We start from the raw sequence: 22,425 nt of genomic DNA, 5'->3' as shown, positions 1-22,425 counted from the left end.
ACACACACACACACACACACACACACACACACACACATTTAGCCAGTTGACTGGTTTGTATGTTTATTTGATTGTGGAAATTGACAGCGTCCAATGGTAATCATGTTTAATAATATTCACATGGGAAGTATTATTTTGATTATCCAAACAAGATTTTAGAAATTAGATTTTTTTAGTAAGGATTTTATCATTAAAAAGAGAAGGCAGCTGTAAAAATCAGCACACAGAGGGTAACAACCTGGGCCTTATTTTCCATTTTTATTTGTGTCTAAGTGACCACTTGAAACTACAATTTTTGACACTGGTCCACTATTGAGCAAGACTGCTGCAGCCAGCAGCTGGGAAACGGCTGTGATGTAATCCCTCTGGGCAATCGAGCACCACCAATTTAGGTCCACTAAAAGTTTTTGCCACTGACAGCCTCAGATTGTTAATATAAGTGTCTGGGAACTTATGGAAAGGATCTCTACAGAGATAGATCTTTTTGTTAAAGAGTAACATCCTTTTTGTTTAAACAGAAACAGCCCCAAAATTGGCATCGCAAAACACATCATTTAACAACAACAACATTTAAATTAACAGTAATATGAGCTTGTATAGCAGCATATTTTCACATCTAACTGAGTGAATTAAGGGTTTATTTCACCCAAATCAGAGTTAGTGATTGTTGGAACGTGGAAAGACAAACCAAGATGGCTTTTGTTGGTTTTATTTTTGGTTTTGTCAACTTTAAATGCTGTGTGTTTCATGATGAAAAAATGACAACACATTCGCAATCCAACTTTGTCACATATCGACGTTTGGTCATGGACTTTTTTACGTCAACATACGATGTGCAGGGCACCTTGGTGGTGTAGATCGTTGACGTTCTGGGACGCCGTGTCAAGTTCTGCCAGTTACACGCACTGTCTGATTTCAAAATACAATGCTGTTTTCACAGGACTTGTACTGTTTGCACAGTCTCGTTCAAAATAAATGCACTACGTCGGTACAACACTGTGAATACTTACGGGAAGCGAACACTGGCCACCTGGGTGAAAATCGGTGGTTGTTGGACCCATCCACCACCCCTCCTGCCCGCTCTACTCGGACTTCCCCTGCCTTAATTTTCGTTATTGTCCCACCGTGTGGGAAGCCGATGGGCGCCATTAAACAATAATGGCAAGCAGCAGCATATCAGCCATGAAAGGACGTGAAAATTACTGCTTCTTTAAATGGAGTCTAGTGGCTTTGACGATGGTGATTTCAGGGCTGTTGTGGTTAAAAAAATGATCTTAATTTCTAACAAAAAGGTCTATCTCCGTAGGAATCCTTTCCATAGTGTAGTCAGACACTTAATAACAATCTGAATATGTCAGTGGCAAAAACAAGCACTTTTGGTGGACTTGACGAAGCTCAATTGCCTGTGAATGTTACATCGCAGCCTGTTTGTCTGCTGCTGGCTGCAGCATTCTCACTCAGTACTGGACCAGTGTCAAAACCTGTGGTTCCTATTAGTCACTTTGACACAAAAACATGGATAAAACAGGGTTGAAGTTGAAAAATACCAAAATTACCCTTTAATTGCATACAAACTTACCTTATTCATGTTCAAATCTACTGGCAATGTGGCTACTGAGAGGCGTGTGAAGACATTTCAGAAGATGACTTCCTCTTGTTGTGTCTCAAACTGCACCATTGACCTTGTGTGAGCAGTTGTTCAAATCCATGTCTTAGTCATCCCATTAATGTTACACTGCTCTCCTTACTGTTGCTCTCCCTACATGTTGGCACTGTTGAGTTTACAGTGAGCTACACAAAAATATTTCCCTGCTGGCTCCAAGCTTCTGCCATTAAAATAGCGCCCCAAAGGGTTTTTCTCCTATTTCAGTCCCCTATCTTGACAATCCATTGTCAGCCTATTTCATTCATGCTAATGCTCCATTATCTCTTCCCAGTCTGACTCTCCTCTTCTCTCTTTCTCCGCCCGCAGCACTGATGCATGCACTGGTCTTCGGTAATGTGACAGCCATTATTCAGAGGATGTACTCACGCTGGTCCCAGTACCACACCAGAACCAAAGACCTCAAGGACTTCATCCGTGTCCATCACCTGCCGCAGAGCCTCAAGCAGCGAATGTTGGAGTATTTCCAGACGACCTGGTCAGTCAACAATGGCATCGACTGCAACGAGGTAGCACACGCACATACACACTTCAGCTGGTGTAAATCTTTCTCCTCCTTTTTCAGTTAAGTCATGTTTTTGACACGCAACAGCACAGCATGTAGGGATCAATAATTCATTTGAAAGATCACACACTTCTCAGTCTTCATCACCCACATTCAAACTCATCATAGGAGCGATATGATCGATACGACATGATCCACATCAGTGTATGAGCATGTTGTTTTCCTCTGCACTGACTGACACTGAAGGGACAGAAGACAAGAGCAAAAATTGTCTTACATGATCATTTGGGAATGACAGGATATTTTGCAGCCTCAAGATTCAGGATTTTAACCCCTTCTGGGTGGCTTGTGGTAGAAGTGACATTGTGTTAAGTGTGAAATAAAAGGAATGTAGAGAAATTCGAGATGTGGAGAATTTAGAGCCCCTTTCCAACTGGACAAAAACCCACTCACTCCAGTCGGTTTGGATTGTCAGTGATGGAGGTACAACACCTTGATGGACGTGCTAATTTTTGCCACTTTGCTGGTGCAATGCAGTGACAGGCCGCCACAAAATACTGTCCAAGCAGCGTTCGAACATCATTCACAACTGAATCAAAATTGAGAGCAACTTAATAAGTAAGAGATACAAAAAAGAAATAACCACTGTAACACTCGGATTGGCCTCCATGCTGCTTTCTACTGTTTCCTAACCTGTTTTCCAGCCCATCTGTGACATCGAACATGACACACCAGCGTACTCTTCTGTCTCTGGTCTACTGGCAAAAGTAGTCTATAAGTGACGTTATTGTAGGACCATGTCAATACACACAAACACACTTAGTCTAAAACAACATTAACAACATTATGGCATAAGGGCAACTTAAAGAAAAGACAGAAAAAGAAAGGTGAACAACACCTTTTCACGAGAAGCCCAGGGGAGAAGGAGGCAAGCAGTTAGTAGTCTAATAGAAACTCGTCCCTCCAGGCTGTGAGTGCCTGCGAGACAGCTGTCAGAGTCCAGACCAGCGCTTATATGGAGTGATGATGATGAATCCCAGACAGATGAATTATAGATGGGCCTGTTGATTAAAGTCAGCCCGGCTCGGATGACTCATTGATCGACTCTATGTGACGGTGAGCTCCAGATCTAAGTCCCGACAAGGAGATGGACGGATAGATGATATGTAATGTTTGGACTTTTTTTTTTAACTGTGATTTACTGTGATCTTTTTTTAGTTTGTATTTGAATGTTTACGTGTGTAGCAACTGTATATGCTGTATTATGAGCAATACTAGTGAGTTATATTGTTTTAACAGAGACCTGTCTATTCTGAGGGTCCAGCATTGAGTTGATACCAATGTTCTAGGCTCTAACGCACATGGAAAGCCAACAATGTTGTTTTGTTTATTGGCTGACTGGAAATTAAATGATCTATAATTATATGTATTATACATATGTATAATGTCCTGGAGGAGGGAGGTTTATGACTGTTTTTGGAGGAGGTTTTCCTTTTCTGAATCAAGGGTCTTAGAATGGGGTGTTGTGTATTGTGTAGATTGTAAACAATTGATTTTAGGCCATGTAAGCAAACTTGACTTGACACTAATGTTTGCTGTGCTACAATAGCTTCAGAATGAAATCAAAGGCAACCAAAGCTGGAAATGTAATCGCAGAGTTGCAGCATAGCTGTGCTTTCACAGCTGTCGTGCTTTCCTCACTCTTGCCTGCTTCCTGTTTCTCTCTCACTCTCTCTCTTTTTCCGTCACATCATCTTACAGCTGCTGAAGGACTTCCCGGATGAGCTGCGATCCGACATCACCATGCACCTTAACAAGGAGATCCTGGAGCTGTCGCTGTTTGCCTCTGCCAGCCGTGGCTGCCTTCGCTCCCTGTCACTGCACATCAAGACCACCTTCTGTGCTCCCGGGGAGTATCTCCTCCGACAGGGCGACGCTCTCCAGGCCATCTTTTTTGTCTGCTCCGGGTCCATGGAGGTGCTGAAAGACGGCATGGTGCTGGCCATCCTGGGTACGATAAAGGATAAAGGCATTTGGGGATAGAGGGGGAGAGAGAGGGGTGGTGTATGGAAGAAGGAACAAGAATCCCTCTGTGCCATCATTATAGCTTTACAAAGAAACTCCTAGCAGCAAGCTTCATAATGAAGCTCAGTGCGGCTCATTGTGATAAAGCTGGGTCTTTAAATGAGCCCATTGTTTAGAAATAGGAGCATCACAGTTTCCTAAAGGCCACAGCTCACTCGCAGAGCCTATTGTTATTAAACCCCCATAAAATCAACCTTAGTTAGATGCCTTTCCAACATTACATACCAGCGGTAGAGCCAAAGACATCTTGATAGCTGTGCACGCAAAATGGGGGAGTTAGAGTCAGCCCTAGTGAGTTGAATCTGTGTTGTCCAGTTCAGTCCAACCCCATTCGATCAGTCTAATTCACCAGGATCAGGTGATTTCAGCACCATCTAGTCTAGGCCAGTTTAGTGTCGTCTGGTCCAGTACATGGTAGGTATAATTAAAATCAGTCCTCATATGGCACTCAAAGCCAAATTTGTATGCACTTTAATTCACAGTGTTAAACAAATGTTTGATTTGCTAAGGCAGCAGCTAATTACAATATCAGCTGCCAGCACTGACTTCTGTGTGTTCTGCAACAGAAACAGAATAAAGAGAAAACTTAAAAGGTGTATTGCAGTGGCGGGATAAACCTGAAATCAGCAATTCCAGATTGCTGTGATGCTAAAATAGAATTCGGCTTCTCATTACTGGAGGGACACAGTTCTAAAACATTTGCTAGAGCTGCAATTCAGCTCTAACTAAGAAAAGATTTTTGGGCGCCTTTACTCATAAAACTAAAATAATAGCCATTTTTATAGAAAGTGCTATTAATGCAGTAGGAGTGATTATGTAAAGTTTTAATAAGAAAAATAGAAGAAATTATATATAAAGATGCATTAATTAAAAGACTGCTAACACATAAACATATTTACTTCCTGGTATCTTGCAAGTTATGAGTGTTCTCAAATTTATAAAAAAGCTACTTGAAAAAAACTGGTTGGCTTTTCTCGCCATTGTCACCATCACAACCTTCCTTTAATATTTCTGCACAAACTTGCAGCTGCCTCTGAGTAGTGGAGAATTTCCCACTCAAAACTAATTCCCACAAACTGTGTGACAGTGTTGGGCTGTAGTGAAAAGCACCATAGGGGTCATACACGTCTCTTGGTGCAGAATGCATCTGAAACAAGATGTAAACGACCCTCAGTCAGACTGTAAATGGACTCGCACTTGCTTTTCATGTCACATTCATACACACATACACTGGTGGCCGAAGCTGCTGTACAAGGTGCCACCTGCTACTCGATGTAACTGAGTTAAGCATTCACACAATTTGGGGGGTTCAATATCTTGCCCAAGGATACCTCGACATGCAGACTGGAGGAACTGGTGATCGAACTACCGATCTTCTGAGTAGTGGGCGACCTGCTTTACCTCCTGAGGCACCAGTCTGAGCACCAGTATGTAAACACTCCTGTTGAACAAAAACGTTTGTGTATAATTGAGCCTGTGTGCATGTCTGGAGTAGGTGGTGTGTGTGTGTGTGTGTGTGTGTGTGTGTGTGTGTGTGTGTGTGTGTGCGTGTCAGTAAGAGAAAGCGAAACAGAGCTGAATCTGGACCTCCGTTCATCACTCTGTCTCATGTTGGTGCAATACTTACAATCTTTATCTCAATCTGTTACCGTGTGTGTGTGTGTGTGTATGTGTGTGTGGGTGTTGTGCGTCTCAGCACCATGATGCAAACCCTCCTGTTGGAGGAAAAAAAAGTTTGCATATGGTTGGGCCTGTGTGCGTGTAGGTGGAATTGTTTACTGGTGTACAGAGTGATGTGTGTTTGTGCGTGTGTGTGTGTGTGTGTGTGTGTGTGTGTGTGTGTGTGGGTGCGCGGGCGCATGTGTGTGTGTGTAGGCTTGACAGGCGGAGAGCATTGTCTGTGCGCTTGCCTGCTGACTGTGCAGAAGGTCAGGCTGACAGTGAATGTCTGACTGAAAGAGAAAAAAAAAGCTCTGTTTCTCCTTCTCTGTTTGTGTGTCTCACTATCACCCTCTTCCTTGTCACACCACAAGTCTGTAGCCACAGCTCAGAGCCTCCTAATAGAGAGTGGGTGAGAGCGAGAGACGCCACGCTGACAGACATGAAACAGCAAGAGTGAGACAGTGAGGACAAAGTGTGGTTGATGGAGAGAGAGAAAAGAGGGAGAATGTGTGTAGTAGAATATCCATCAGAAATAAAACAGCTGGACTGAGGGAAGGCAGAGAGGAGGTAGAGATAGAGTGTGAACAGAAGTGAAGGAAAGCAGAGGCGAAAAAAGGAAGAGAGTGGAGCAGGGCTGCGGGATAAGAGGAAGGGATACGAGAAAAAAAGAGGGAAGGAGGAATATTGAGTAGAGCAAACTGTGAGATCATAAAAAAAGGAGAAGTTGAGCTGAGGAGATAGAAGATGTGGAGGGGAAGGAAGGAAAGAAAGGAAGGAAGACAGAAAGCAAAACTTGGAGACGGCAGTGAATGAACGGAAACAGGGATGAAGGAAGGAAGGATGGAAGAAAGGGAGGAAAGATGAGAAGATTGTAAGAATCGGAGGGAAAGGGGAAATGTGGAGGAGGTGAGGAAAGACGTAAACCAGGAAGGAAGAAAGGTAAAAAAAGAAGGAAAACGAGAAAAGGAAGAAGTGAGCACCAAGTAAGGAAGAAAAGAAGAGAGCAGGGAGGAAAGGATGGAATATACAAAGTAGAGACACAAGTATGAATAGAAAAGGGAAGATGGAGAAGAAACAGGAAACAGGAAAGAATGGAGCAAGGAAAAGAAAAGGAAAGAAGGGAGATGAAGGAAAGAGAGGGAATGAAAGAATAGAAACAGGGAGTAGGACAGTAGGAGAGGACAGAAAAAAAGCAGGGAAGGAAAGAAGGAAGTGGGGAACTAAACAAACAAGGATAAAAGAAGGAAGGTAAGAAATGGAATGAGAGGTGAGGAGAAAGGAAAAGGGAAAGACAACAGAGTGAGAGAATGAATAAAGAAAGAGAAGGCAGTTATGAAGACAGAGAAGATAATGACAAAGGGTTTTGATATAGCGGGAGGAGCGAGGGATCTAGAGACAGAGATAGGGAGAGGGAGAGAAGTAATGACTGAGGTGAGAAGGAGCGGACTGAGACACAGTAGTAGAGAAAGAGAGGAAGAGAGAGAGAGAGAGAGGGAGGGAGGGAGGGGGAGAAGAAGAACAGTCACGACTGCCGCTTCATCAGCCTCAGTGTAATTTAGCAGCGTTCACAGTTCACAATGACCATAATGAATATTTTATCACTGCTTAAGGGGCATTAACACTAACAGGGTTCTCCGTACAGCTCCGTCCTGTATTTGTATGGAGAACAGGAAACAGCTGTCAGCGCCGCCTCATTCAAACACTTAAATGTACGAAAAGCAGTGATTATGTAATATAAATAATCAGCATAGACTGTAAACGGTGACACACTGTTCATTCACAGTCCACTCAGTCATGTCTTTGTTTTAAAGGTGATACAGTGTAAATCTACAAAACAAAACCTCTCATTACTTGAGCTTAATTTGGAGTCACCAATTAACCTGCATGTCTTTGGACTGTGGGAGGAAGCTGGAGTACCCAGAGAAAACCCACGCTGACACAGGGAGAACATGCAAACTCTGCACAGAAGGGCACCTCCACTCTGGGGGTTTCAAAGGGACCTTGGTGTGAGCATTCATGTAGGAGCTGTTTTCTTTCTACAGAACTACACCTGCCAAACGTATCATCCTGCAGAAGCAAGCTCGTATCTACTGCTATAGCTCACCTAGCACCACTGAGCGAGTTGATGTTACAGCTCAGCCTGGGAGGACACCACTGATGTTTATATCTTGCACTGTCACGAGCATGAACCTCTCATCCATGAGAAGATGCATGCATGTTCGGTAGAAAGAAAATAGTTCCTACATGAAACTGCTCACAACAAGGTCTGTGGATTATCTTGAGCGCCACAAGCAGAGTGCAATCTAGTTCCATTATATTCTGGGGATACTAACTGCAAAGAAGTTGAATCAGTACTCTTTGGTTACCTGAGATACCTACTGACAGCTATTCAGAAAAACAAATGCACTATCCTCATCCTGTTTGGGTTGTGCAATGGTTGAAGCGCTTTCTTTGTGCCATAAATTGAGCCTTAATTTTCCCGGGAGGTTGTATCTGGTGGCGTACAGTAAAACTGAGGCCCAAAGGGAACCAATCTAAACACAGTTGGTGTCATTATTCTATAGCCATTACAATGTGCAATCAACATTTACCTCACAATAATAAGTTAAAGCAAAAACATTGTTCATTTCAGCTCCAATGTTAATGTAAGAATGAATAGAGAAGCTTGTCGTCAGCTGTGTTTAGTCCCGGCTCTCCTTTATTGTTACGTTTGGTGAAAAGAGATAGATGAAGAAGAAGTGACAGTTGTCGACCACCTCGGTTTGCAGAAGACTAAATTACAATGATGGTGGATGGATGGATGCCTAAATGATGGTGGAATAACTGTTGTGATGCCATTTTTGTTTACCTCAGTTACCTGCTCCTAAATCGACTCAAGATTAATGGCAGCAATGCAAAACAAAGTTTAAGTGAAGATGGTCAGAGAATAAAGTTTTAGGATAACTACATTAATATTGATCACCATATGTTTTTGCTAAATAAATCATTTATTATTATGTCGTGCTTTTCAATGAGCAATTACAATCGCCAGGGTGGTGTTTATGCTTCTCTAGCATGACGCTTACTTTGTCTTTGTAGCTTCTTATTTCATCCGTGCATAATTCGACCGCCTAACTGAACCAACATTCAATTTTTAAGAATATATTAACATTTACAACTGCAAAGTAAGAACTCTGTATTAAAGCCATTTATCATACTGAAGGACTTGCTAATCTTACGACATAAGACACCTAATTGTCGCTGAGGGCATACGATGAAATTATCCTTGGTAATTTTCAGTGATTAGCAGCAATAAAAACAGGAAAATAAATAATCAAAAAGTATTGTACGACAAGTCATAATTAAGATAATATTTAATATACTTTATTGACATCTTTGACAATAATATATCAGTTATTACACAGCTAATGTGTGCTGATCAAAACCCCCCTCACACACTCCAACCTGTGCACTCCCTGAGAAGCTCTTAGATAAATGGAAGATCTGAAACATGTTGCAGAATTTGCATTAGAATCCGCATCCTCGGCGGCTTTTACCAGAGAACAAACATCATGCTGCCACCCGTATTCTGACGACCTTGTCTGTGTCTTTCTGTGAGCAGGTAAAGGCGACCTGATCGGGGCGAACCTGTCCTTAGATGACCGAGTGATCAAAACCAACGCCGACGTGAAGGCCCTGACCTACTGTGACCTGCAGTGTGTTAACCTGAGGGGGCTGTACGAAGTGTTGGACCTCTACCCCGAGTACTCGCACCACTTCGTCCAGGACATCCAGCAGGATCTCACGTACAACTTGAGGGAGGGACATGAGACGCATGTAAGTCCAGATTTTCATCCCAACAATACACAGATTCTTTAAAAGGAGCAGATCAGTTTAATTTCATCCTGATATCATGTCCCTATGCAGCCAAAAGTTATTATGTTTCATGCTGTGACAATTATCTCTGTAGTTTACATTAAAGAAGTCAGCTTGTGATGTTGACAGAAGAAAAGTGTGCAGAAAATATAAATGAGATGCTAATTATGCACCAGAGTCTCTTGTAGAAATTTAAAAAAGCAATTCAAGTGCCGGGCGGCACGGTGGTGTGGTGGTTAGCACTGTCGCCTCACAGCAAGAGGGTTGCCAGTTCGATCCCGGGTGCGGGAGCCCCTCTGTGCAGAGCCTGCATGTTCTCCCCGTGTCAGCGTGGGTTCTCCCCGGGCACTCCGGCTTCTTCCCACAGTCCAAAGACATGCAGATTGGGGATTAGGTTAATTGATAACTCTAAATTGTCCGTAGGTGTGAATGGTTGTCTGTCTCTATGTGATCACCCTGCGATAGTCTGGCGACCTGTCCAGGGTGTACCCTGCCTCTCGCCCAATGTCAGCTGGGATAGGCTCCAGCCCCCCCACAACCCTCAAGAGGATGAAGCAGTTAGAAGATGAATGAATGAATGAATGAATTCAAGTGCCATTTTTTCATCAGAAATGTTTGTGTGCTTAACTTTTTATAGGACTTTCTTACCATTCTACATAAACCCTGATAGTTCCTGATTGGTTTTGTTTTTACATTGAAAAAAAAAAACAGAAATTAATGAGCCCCAAACACAGCAGAGCATGACAAGCACTAACACACTTGCCAGTTTCTCTGTATAATGAATGACGGTACTGTAATAATGCGCGAGAATGACTTATGGGTTGAGCGAGACGAAAGACAAAGGCATGTAGGGCTGGAGTTAGGAGGGTGAGAAATGGACTTTGAGGGCGGCTGAAGGAAGTAGGAGGGAAAAAGCCTTGAAATAAGAAAAGTGTGTGAGACAGTGTGTGTGTGTGTGTGTGTGTGTGTGTTTTTGTGTGAGAGAGAGAGAGAGAGAGAGAGAGAGAGAGAGAGAGAGAGGGAGAGGGCAAAAATAGCCAGGGCACTTGGAGGAGCTCTGCTGCTGTAATTACAGTCAGGTGTTTCTGTCTCTCCAGTGCAAACACCACTGGCCCACTTACACACACACACACACACACACACACACACACACACACACACTACCTGCCGCAGGGCTTTTAGGTGGAGCTAATGTGCAGAGGGGCAGCCCCGCATCTCAGCAATGAGTAAAAATGAAGAGCGGAGGAAGGAAGGCGGTAGCTGAGGATGGAGGGTGCGTTTTGTGGCTGAGAGGTTAAGATTGCCTGGATATTACTGTGCTATATATGAGCACAACACCATAGCATCAGTCTGTTGAGGTGAATTATTTTCCATCATCGGATCACCGCAAGCCATGCAGTCTTCTTGTGCCAGCTTTGCAAAAATAATTTACTGCTGATTGTTGTGAAATAGCTCCTCCGTAATTTAAAACTGAGGGGAGAAAGGCCACATCTTGATTGCTCTTCCCTGCAGTTCATTTACAGTATATTTCCTCTCTGGCTCTCCTCCAGGTTAAGGCCCGACTCTCCACAACAGCTCTAGATTCTCAGGTAACAGACGAGCCCTCTAACACACTCAAACACTGATTGATGATTTACAATCTAAAAGGCAACATGCCCCGCTTGTATTCAAGTGACATTAACTCAAGACTTTTCCAATGTTGAACACTTCAGCCTTTTTGTTGATACCAGCCTGCAATGCTTTAATCAGCCTGCAATAGAAAATGATGAAAGTCAAATTAACGTGCAACTGAAAATCAATTTTTCTATCCACTATGAAAAGTCTGAAGGGCAACTCAGCAGTAGACCTCCATGGCTGATAATGGACTCAATCACTCTTTTAGAATTAATGATTCTAATGCAGAGACTTTTTTTTTTGATAGAGAGGAGACAGATCAATTCTGCACAGAATAGGTTGTCAGTCTTTAAATCATCCTGCCCCAGAATAGAGGATGATGATGAAATGGTCTACGTGCTGTCAGGCTGCTCTTTCAATGTTGAGAATCTGCGGAAATAACACAAATATAATAATCTGTAGTCAGATATTTTACAAAAGAAAATCAATTCAGCTGTTGGAGCCATTAACCTCACCCTGATGTTTTCCTCCTCCGATAGAGTTGGGTCATAGGCCGCTGATCAATAGGTCGCCGTCGACCTTATTGCAGTTACTGCATCCTTATCTTATGATTGAGCAGCACCCTTGCGATTTTGCACAACTGCAGACCCTTGGCAAAGACAAGACTGATGTCAGAGTTCACCGGTGTTGCCTTCATCATTACTCTGCAGGTCACAATTTCAGTCTAAAATGTTGATCTGGGGATTTTTGGACATCCTCGTCACTCATAAATCCAGCTGAGTGGCCTGCTCCTTGCACTCAGGAGTCATAAGAGCACATCTATGTATTGAAAATACCTCTGTGTATTTCAGGGTCACAGTATTAGCAAATACAGCTCAGCGTATTCAGCATCTTCAGAGGAAGCAGAAAAGATGAGGATGGCAACATTTGCTGTGACACAGAATATGGGGAATTGCTGTTTTTTAAGAGGCATTTAACATCTTAAAGGCTGCTGCTTCGGAGGACTCAAATCTGCATGAATAGATTTTGATTTCACGTCTCAGCTTTTTCTGTAGTTACGTAATCTCTTAAAGGCCTCCTAGTATCCACACTTAAGAGTAATATTTTAAAATGTCCTCTAATCACAGCCGATTGATATTTGTCTCTTTTCATGTATTTATACTTCATCTTATTTCCAGTCTGGGGTTAGAAGGAACGGACGAGTGGTTCAGGGCTATCCGCCCATCATAGAGACTCAGGAAGAACATGAGGAAGATGAGGAGGAGGAGGAAGACGAGGCCATGTCTGTGTCTCTGTCATCAGAGCGGAACCGGGCGGTGAACCTCAGGGACACGGGTGGGAAGTCTCTGCAGAGCCAATCCAGCCAGAAGACAGCAGGACAGAGCTCCAGAAGGTCCCGGAGGAAGATCCAGGAAATTACTCTCACCACTTTAGACCCGTCCAACCTCAGCCCCAGGTGAGCTTGATCATCGATCTGCCTGTCTGCCTGTGTAGGCCTGTGTCTCTTTGACTCTGTGTTAGGTCTATTTTTGTCGTTCTTTAGCACAGTACATGTGGCTCAAACTAGAGCTGGGCATTTTTGACAAAATAAAAAGTTACAGTAAAAGGAGATAAATGATATTTGTATGACCTTTAATTGTTAACTTACTCACAAGTAGTCCCTTTTACACTTCTGTGTTGTGAGATATAACCATAGACTGTCTAAAAGTAATGGACGTAGCTACTGTGATGAAACCCATAGGTTTGTGGAGTCTGGTTTTGAAGTTTGGCAAGTTTGAACCTTGCAATCTTGTTTTTTTGGAGCCAGAGGTGACCATATGGGGGTGAGAGGGTGATGCTGTGGGGGAGCAAGGGGTGGATCTGACTCACAGACTGTGGCTATGGCTGGCTGCCTGTCAATCAGAGTGGCCTTAATTTTGCGCAACTTTAAGCCTTAATAAAATGGAAAGAGGTGAGTTATATGAAAATTCATCCCTGTACGGTTGTCATGAATGTTCAAATTAGCTATAGAGACCAAAACTGTTTTTTATACCAGGCTGTAAACATGTTTATTTCTGTTGTAAAGTTGGACATTTTAACATGGTGGATGACTCGCTTCTGGAGCCAGCCTCAAGTGGCCATTAGAGGAACTGTGGTTTTTGCACTTTTTACATTGTCTTGATTGTATTGAGTCCAGGAGGATGCCGCCTTATATTACGTGTTAATTTGTGGGCTTTAGAGCTCTTAGGAGGGAGATTTCTGGGGGGGGATGGAGCCAGGCTAACTGTTTCCCTCTGTTTCAGTCATTGTGCTAAGCTAAGCTAAACAGCTGCTGGCTGTATCTTTATATTCACCATACATGTGAGAGTTGTATCAATGTTTTCATCTAACTCGGAAAAAAACTATACCATTAAGACCATGAAAGTGCAAGGTTTAAGCAACATGATAGTGTTACAGTAACCTTATTATTAGTGATTAGCAATGTTTCTAATTAATCCAGCAATTATTACATCATCAGTAACAATCTTTAATATTCTAAGCACACATATTGTCTCTCTGCAGGATAGTGGACGGTACTGAAGACAGTGAGGGGACAGAGGGTTCCCTGGCATTCCCCTTCTCTACTAGCCAAGGTTGTCCTGTCAATGAACCAACCAGTGCCTCAGCGTCTGCCACAGGTCCTCCCATCCTACACTACTCCGCAATTTACCTCTCAAATATGACCCAATACCATTTACAACCCCTTCAATACCCACATTTCTGGGGAGTGAAAAATGTTCACATCCAAATCCCTGCAGAACTATTACATACTGAGCATGATGAATGTGAGTTTGCACTTCCTGTCAGTGCCTATAGTATTTATCAGCTGCCTCGATGCAATAACTGCTGGGTGTTAATTTGTAATTGGTATTCGGCTTTTGAGGTAATTTGTAACTTGCTAATTTGTGTCACAGACATACTGCAGATCAGCACTGCAGAGTTAGCAGCTAAAGCAGAGGAGACCAGAGGACAACTGCGACACCTCGACCAGCAGGTAGGACTGTGTGTTTGCGCGTGTGTGTGTGTGTGTGTGTGTGTGTGTGTGTGCGTGCGTGCGTGCGTGCGTGCGTGTGTGTGTGTGTGTGTGTGTGTGTGTGCAGAAGAGAGAGACATACAAGTAGGTTCAGGTAAGATCTGGCCATATGGTTATATCAGCATGTCAGGCATGAGACAGGTGAAAGGATTGAGAGAAGTAATGAAGCAAAAAAAGGTTTAAAATAACAAGTGTGACATTGTAGAAATGACTGCTCTGCAGGATGTGGTGTTATAATGAGGCCTTACAGAATATGGTATCATTTATCAACCATCGAAATCCTCCTTTTATATGTTTTCATGAGCTTTACATTTAATTTGCCACTGTAGTGTGCTGAAGCTCAGGAAATTTTTACTGTGCCTTTTCTGTCTCATTGTATAGTATCATATTTGGATGTTTTATAGACTGTAGCGGTTTATTGTCCAGCTTGAAATAATCCATTCACACACACAGACACACACAGACATGCAGCCTCTCATGCTGCATCCTACGGTTTTGATTGGCGGGTGGCTAAATTGACATTAGACTCTTGGCAGGTGAGGATGAGCGCTTGCTTCCTCCCGCTAAGCCTCAGTCTGTATCCTGGGATGAGCAGATAGAGGCAGAGAGAAGGAAAAAAAAGACATGAAGGGGGGGAAATGGAGACGAAAAGGGGAGAAGGCAGATAGCTTTATGAGAAGAAACAAAAAGCAAATCCTAACTGGATGAAAACAGAAAGTGTGAAAGACAAAGGCGCAGCATCTTCACAGTTATATGCGTCGGCTCTGTTGTCCCTTCTGTGTCTCTGTGGGTTACCGGTGTTTGACAGGAAGTCTCTCAGCATGGTCTTGTAGGTCGTTAATCCTTACTTGGATCCATCCACTCCAGTCACCATAGGAGATGAAGAGGGGTGATGGTTGTTATCTGCTTTCTCCAAAAACACTTACATATAAATGACAAATGAGGGCATTGTCTGTTTTTTGGCACATGCTGGATAGTTTCATAACGTATAGTATTTGCAAAAAATAGAAGGCCAGCTCATTTTTCATGCAACAGTAATAAAAATCAGATAATCTTCCACTTCTGGTAGAAGCCACTCAACAATGCTTAATAACATGCAAACAAAAATGTACGCTTGCAGGGGCCCTAATTTGTTGGTTGACAGTGTTATTTTTCTTCTGAAACAACTACAACTCTACCAATTCTTTCAGAGAAAATCGTGTAGCAAGGGCCTTTTGATACCTGCAGCTGTACCTGTGAATAAAAAAAGCACAAACTGCAATTTCAAACATGAGATACAGCCGTCCAAACAACCCACTGACAGGGTTAATGTCTTTGCTGTTTCTGACCCGAACCACACAAAAGTTGCAGCATTTTAATGAACTACAAATTGTGTGAACACAGACACAAACCATGCTCCTTGACCTCTCATCTTTACCCTTTAACCCTCAGCTACAACTATTCCACTGAAGGGTTTATTCTAGTGAGAGATGAATGAGGCATTAGTATAGTTAAATAGAGGCCAAACATGGTGACCTCTGTTCCGTGTCATGGAAATCATAATGCGCAGCTACACAGGAGAGTTGTAAGAATGAGAGCTTTGCCTGAACAGTCTGAGTAATTGCACTTCTGATTATGAGAAGAGGCCAGAAACTTTCACATGCAGTGCACCACAAATACACTTGAGAATGAGACATAGGTACACACACATATATGCACAGCAGTAGTGACCTACATTGGTAAGCAAACAGTATAAATCAATACCGTAAGCACAAAGCAGGTATATAACAGACTTTATAAACAGTGCATAGCCTTGAAAGCAGCAGTAATTGATTTTTTGGCCACTTGGGGGCAATGGAACAGCTCAGCACGTATATAATATATGTTCACACATTTAACAGACGCTGAGCAACATTAGCAGTTATTTAAAAGCGTTTCTGGACACCTGACTAATGTTTTTTGCTTTGGTCTCCCCTGTACAAAAAAAAAGTTTTGGCTCCTTGACCTGCTAAATGCTCCACTAGTAATTAGAAACCAGCTAGTTGCTAACTTTTTTCATCTACTCTTTAGTGCTGATCAGATGTACACTATGGTTTTCTTGCAAAAACAGCCAGCTGCTTAGCTGCAGCTGGTTATCTGGAATGTTGATGAGAGCATTGACAGTAAACCAAAACAGTAAAGTGCCATAAAATAATAATAATAATAAAATAAGTTCAATCAGGAGAGACTCGTTTTTTATAGTAAGAAGAATATTTATTAACATGTGCACATAAGAATGAAAAATGTGCAAAGTCTTTGGCGATTAGACCCTGTGGAGATGATATGATTTAAGGAGGGTGATGAATCTGTAGTCGAAGAGAGAACACCCCGGGGGCTAGACCCTGGTGGTGGTAGAGGTGGTGAGGATGAGATGAGAGGAAGATGAAGAAGTGCCGATGATCTGGTTGAGTAGACGAATAAGCCTTTATTGAGCTCGTCCTGGACTCTGGATACGATGGCTGGAGGTGAACGAGGTAAAATGACGGCTGACAGAAGCAGAGGAGAGAGCAGATTTAAAACTTTGCAGTGGCATCCTGATTGGCTGATAGAGATCGTGGCAAAGTTTGATTGGATAGCTAGAAGAGTGAACGCCCATAATCAGCTGATGAGAGGAAGCAGTGGGAGTGGGATGGAGAGAATTGTGAATGGATGAGCACAAAGAAAGTGTTCCTGGTTGAACTTACTCTGAGCTTCATTTGATAAAAATGTTAAAGCACAGTGGAGCAGAAGGGAACTGAAGTGTTGGGTGAAAATTCTCTGTAGGTTGGTCACTATTTGTGGAGAATTCAAAGACTTTCAAAGCAACTATCAGCTTTTAGAAGTCATTGTGCCTCTTTTTCTTTACTAGCCATGACTACAACAGCTGAAGGCCAATTGCGAGATCTTCTGGCATCCTAAATTGGAAATTTGGCCAGGAAAACTACCCGGTAATTGTAGCAGCAAGGTTGAGGCAGTTAAGGTAACTACATGTGGTTCCCTCATCAGGCTAAAAGAATGCTTCAGCCACAAAATGTCAAAAAAATCAAACCAAAGGAACGCACATCTCACTGTGGGAGGGCAGGTGCTGAGTCGATAGTCATAGATGAAAAAGGGTGAATGACTCGCAACACTGCAGGACTCTTTGCAGAAAAATTATAATTTATTGCACCGTGACGTACGTTTCGAGCTGTGTGCAGATACTGTAAGAGGCCATCTTAAATATAGCTGATCACATGGTGCAATTACGGTCACATGACAAACAGCTGCAGTGATTACATGACACAGATCTGATGTGTTGATTACCTTAAATGAAAAAAGAGGAAAAGCAATACATCCAGACACACACAAAGGTGTCAACAGGTCAGAGAGTCTGGAGTCAAGTCTGAAGTCACCTAAGTCATGTATAAACATATATAAGTGTAAAACATGTCATAACACCCATCCGAAAGCGAGCACAATATATTATATATTCACACATCTGAAATGTGATTCAAAACGTGGGCTCAAGCCACAAAATGACCATTTATATCTCAATGGCATGGGAGGCATGGGAGAAAAACAAAGGTTATGTCACAAATTCAAGAATTCACGATCAAATGATATGATTCACCAAAGGCACAAAAACGAACTCCTCATCATCAGCAGCCTCAGATCCGTCTAAATTTCCAGAGCTGCTGTCATCAAAACTTGCCATTATCAAAGAAAATGCTGCTCTGCACTATACCTGACACCCAGGTTGATAGTGGATTACTATATTTGCCTGCTGTAGTACAACTCGGAAACATTTATTCAGAGCCCGACACATATAATGTAACTCTCATGGTTAAATAGCATAAGCATATGATCTAATGATGCTTCTACTTATTTTCTGGGCTCAACATGTACCTGTAGCTGCAGTGAACTCCGGTCATCCACGGCTGCTGTTTTGTCTGACTATCTCCACCGACGGTCGTCTCTGAGGTGGGAGTACTGGAATCATGTTGACAGCGTGTCAGATTGGACTGTCCTGTCGCTCTCAGCTTTTCTATTTTTATCAGAGTCAGAGTTTAGACCCAGGCTTTTATCAGACACTCCAGAGAGGGAGAGAGATGGGAGAGATGGAAGAATTATGAAAAAAGGGAGAGAGATTTTTTTTTGCTCCGTTGAAACTATTGTCAGGTACTCAGTGTGGTAGATCAAAGTCAAAACAAGCTTGATGCTGAAGGATATCAAAAGTGAATGCATGCTGGGCCATTAACTGATAAGACAATTAATTTGTAGTCATATAAAAATTCACATATACAGGTATGTATGCCCAACAATGTCTGTCTACCACTGCTGGACTCAGAGAGAGGACAAAGGGAACCCCATGTTTTTAAGAAAACGCAGCAGAAGTACTCTCTTGAATGCCCAACTTGTAGATAAAACATGATACAGCGCCCTAGGGTGCCCTTTCAGTATGGTGGGGTGTATGTACTTCATACCTTTAAGGTATCAACCGGATTACAAGTACCAGGAAACTTCTCTCGTCAAACGATACCTGCATTTGATCCTTTTTGTACCCAGATCTAGAAAAAAGACTATTTGTATGGTCTTGCTTGCAGCCAATCACAGCATGCATTCCTCAGTTGAATGTGACGTGTGATTGGCCCACTGCTGCAGCAGCTAACACCCATACAGTCTGTGGTATAGTGAAGTCGAGAGCAGTGTATTTGACAGAGTTTCAGGTCAGCACCCCTGATGCAGTGCCATATAGGCTGCCCTACATGCTGGAAATATTACTACATTTTTTTCCCACCCCTGTCTCTAAGACAGGCTGAGTCCGCCATTGGTGTCCACGTAACTGAGAGCTCCTTGCCTTATTTGGTCTGTCATGATCACAATGCACTTGATCACCTCTTGACGTATTCACACAGCGACTGGAGCAGCTCCCACCTGGAGCTGTGTGTCCTGCTGAGGGCTGATGTGCATCCAGTAGCAGTGATGTGCGTGATTGGCCTGATGAATGGTCATGAGTACTTTGACTGGTAGAAGCAGATGGCTTCTTGGCAGGGCTTCATGGTCATGCCCTCTGTGGACATGTGCACATGCAGAGAGCAACTAATCACCACCCCTCTGACCCATCATCGGTGTAATGACCAATTATAGCAGTACGATGTTACATGCTAAATGGCAGGCAGGAGACCGAAATACTTTGACCCAAAATGACTGACCTACCAAATTACCAATTACCAAAATACCAATACCAAATTCATGATGATGTAGCGAGAGTGTTTCCTAGAAAGTTTGTCTTCATTACATAACCAAAAAAGGCAACTACTGTGTATGGCAGTGAGTCCACTTTGAGTGTTATCAGCATAGAGGCCACACTGTAGGTTTGGATACCAGAGGTCAAACACAAGAGAATCTTGAATTTGCTTGAGTGTCTAAAATTTGATTTTTTTATGCCCCACCCCACCCATGAATGAGGCATGAGACATTTTGTTTCCTCTTTAAAACTAAAAATGGTTTCTGTCTGCAGGTGAGCAACCTCGGGAGGGAAGTGGCCGACCTTGGACGAGTCATGAAGAGAATGGCCCAACTCATGGAAACCCTCATGTCATCAACGCCACAGCCTACAGTGGTCTGCCCCACACACTACTCCCCAGCACACCTCACATACCTGGGCCATCCTCCCTCCCCCCAGTCTTACCCTTCACCATCCTCTTCTCAGACTGCCTCCATTTGGACAGACACGCCCATGTCGTTGCCCTCTTCTCCCCTTACTGTCCCTCAGCTACATGGTGCGATATGCCACACGGATTCCCTCGCACATAGACCCCAGGACCTCCAGCTGGGTTACCCCTCTAACCCCAGCACAACCCCAACTCGCAACTCACCTTCCCTTCAACTACAGCCCGTCATCACAGAGCCTCACCTGCTTTCCTCACCCCTCAGCTCACCAGAGATCCCCCACTACAATGACGGGATTTCCGTCTCCATCAGGTCAAGGGTACATAGTCCACAGCCACAAGACGGGGGAGGTGAGGACCCTCGTCAGAGCTCTGGGTGTTCTCCACAAACTGGACTTGGGGGCACCTACCACAACCCGACCAAGGGTTTGTAGCAGCCCTTTGTCTGAACTCTGCAGGACTTGATCCAGGATATTTCTTGGGATATGTTCCTGAACTAGAGATCAAACTGATCAACTGGGGTCCCCCATATCGTTGGAGGACGTTTGCAAGGATGCAACTCAGATTCCTTTTGTTTTAAAGGCACGTGTTTAAAAATCTTGTTGCATGAAAACAAGCACAGAAGGTTTAGGTGTGTTAGCTTTAACTTATAGAAACGTAGTGTTGTTAGACAGGATGTAGAGGTTTGGTTCAGTTAAGATGGCATATGGAACTGTGTCATAATGGAGAACAAGAGGGATATGGAGGAGAAGAGAGTTCTTTCTGTCCTCTCCTTTTTTGCTCCTGGCTAGTGATGGGTTCAGGTCGGCTGGGCTGGTTGGAGGAAGAGAAAGCATTGTGAGTGGTGGAGGTGGGCTTTAGAGGCAAAGACAGGATGGATGGGGGCTGTTAGCATCCTTCCCCCAACCTCCTATCCGTGCTATTTCCTCTCCTTTTAACCCTTCTTTCTTTGCGCACTCAACCTACGCATAATGCTCTGGATTGCGTGTACCAGTGCGTGGCTTGTTGGGGCTGGTTGGACTGGGAGCATAGAGTGGTGTGAGGAAAGAAAGAGATGGGACGTATTGTGCTCTTTACCACAGGCCCTCAGGGGAGAGGGGATGGAGGGTGGAGGAAGTTGGTTATGGAGGTGGGGGGGTATGTTATGCCTCGGGCAGCAGAGCCCCTGCTGTCGTCTGTCACACTGAGCACAGGGACTCTTTCTCCCTCTCTGCTTCTCTTTTCCAGTGTTTCTCTCCACACACCTACTCTCTCTCTCTCTCTCTCTCTCTCTCTCTCTCCCTCTCTCTTTCTCTTGCTCTCTGCATGCCTTTCCGAGCCTTTTTGAGTAGTGCCTGTAGACACACATTAACATGCTGCATGTCACCCTGTGGAAATTCAGCTTGCCATTTATCTATCTATTTAAAGGAAACACGGTTCAATCGTTTAATAGCTGAACCTGGCATTTACCGATGCATATTTATTGGATGTTGGCTCAGTTTAAACAACTGGGTCATTTAGGCACAAGGTAGTCGCCCCTGTTGTGAAGCAGCCTGGAGCAAATTGCCAATACTTAATTGGCTCATGATCCATGGTGGAGGCCATTTCCCTGATCGTCACCCAGGCTTACCAACTCTGAGATCCATTTTCTTAGAGCACAGGCAATATTCCCGCATAAAAGCACAATAAGGAAATAAAGACGCTTTTATATTTCTATGAATGTATCAATACTAAAGATGTATTTTTTTACCTCAAAGAATGCAAGAGTGTGGGATGGCAGTAATTGATGCTGCTGTATATGGAGTTATGGCAGTGCTGTTTGCTAGTGCCAGCCGATGCAATCTTAAACCAGGAAAAAAAAAGGTCCGAACTCTCGTCCCAACAGATCTACTGTTCTCTTTTGAATCCACGTAGGTTTGACTCTGCTTCTCTGCAAATGGAATGTACTGTAATCAAACATCTTTTTTCCCTTAATATTTTGATATTATTAGATACAAAAAACTGATATGCTAATAAATGACAAATACGACTGTTATGTGCTGGCCTTTTGTTTTTGTTCAGTGCTCACAGAAACATTCATTAAAGCTGGAAAGAGGTTATTAGGAATTATCATATCAAGGAATTTCACCTTTTGCTCTTTTCCAAAACAAACAAACAAACAGCATATTCTTTAAAAGTTTGATGTACAATACTTTGATTGATGCCTCCAGTGTGTAAAACTTAGTGGCATCTAGTGTTCTAATGTTTCTATTGTCAGTTTAAATGCGCCATGCGACAGTTAAGTCATGCCGGAGATGGACCTTCACAGGAGTAGGTCCAAATGCCAGGCTGCCTGCCCTCAAGCGGGTAGCGGTGACGTCTC

The 22,425-nt window shown here is 43.2% G+C and overlaps 1 protein-coding gene across 1 annotated transcript in view; it reads left to right on the top strand.

The window, feature by feature from the left end:
• kcnh8 (potassium voltage-gated channel, subfamily H (eag-related), member 8) overlaps window positions 1–22,098 on the top strand; it is a 66,488-nt gene extending 44,390 nt beyond the window's left edge. The window contains exons 9-16 of the mRNA XM_033636330.2: window positions 1,973–2,172; window positions 3,930–4,179; window positions 9,517–9,731; window positions 11,321–11,359; window positions 12,563–12,840; window positions 13,926–14,041; window positions 14,318–14,397; window positions 19,934–22,098. Coding sequence (XP_033492221.1) covers window positions 1,973–2,172; window positions 3,930–4,179; window positions 9,517–9,731; window positions 11,321–11,359; window positions 12,563–12,840; window positions 13,926–14,041; window positions 14,318–14,397; window positions 19,934–20,518 — 1,763 coding nt within the window. The 3' untranslated portion in view covers window positions 20,519–22,098. The remainder of the gene's footprint in view (window positions 1–1,972; window positions 2,173–3,929; window positions 4,180–9,516; window positions 9,732–11,320; window positions 11,360–12,562; window positions 12,841–13,925; window positions 14,042–14,317; window positions 14,398–19,933) is intronic.
• The last annotated feature ends 327 nt before the right edge of the window (window positions 22,099–22,425 follow it).

This window comes from Epinephelus lanceolatus, chromosome 16 (genome assembly GCF_041903045.1).
Source record: "Epinephelus lanceolatus isolate andai-2023 chromosome 16, ASM4190304v1, whole genome shotgun sequence".
In the NCBI taxonomy this organism is placed as follows: Eukaryota; Metazoa; Chordata; class Actinopteri; order Perciformes; family Serranidae; genus Epinephelus; species Epinephelus lanceolatus.
This window is presented reverse-complemented; position numbering and strand designations above follow the sequence as displayed.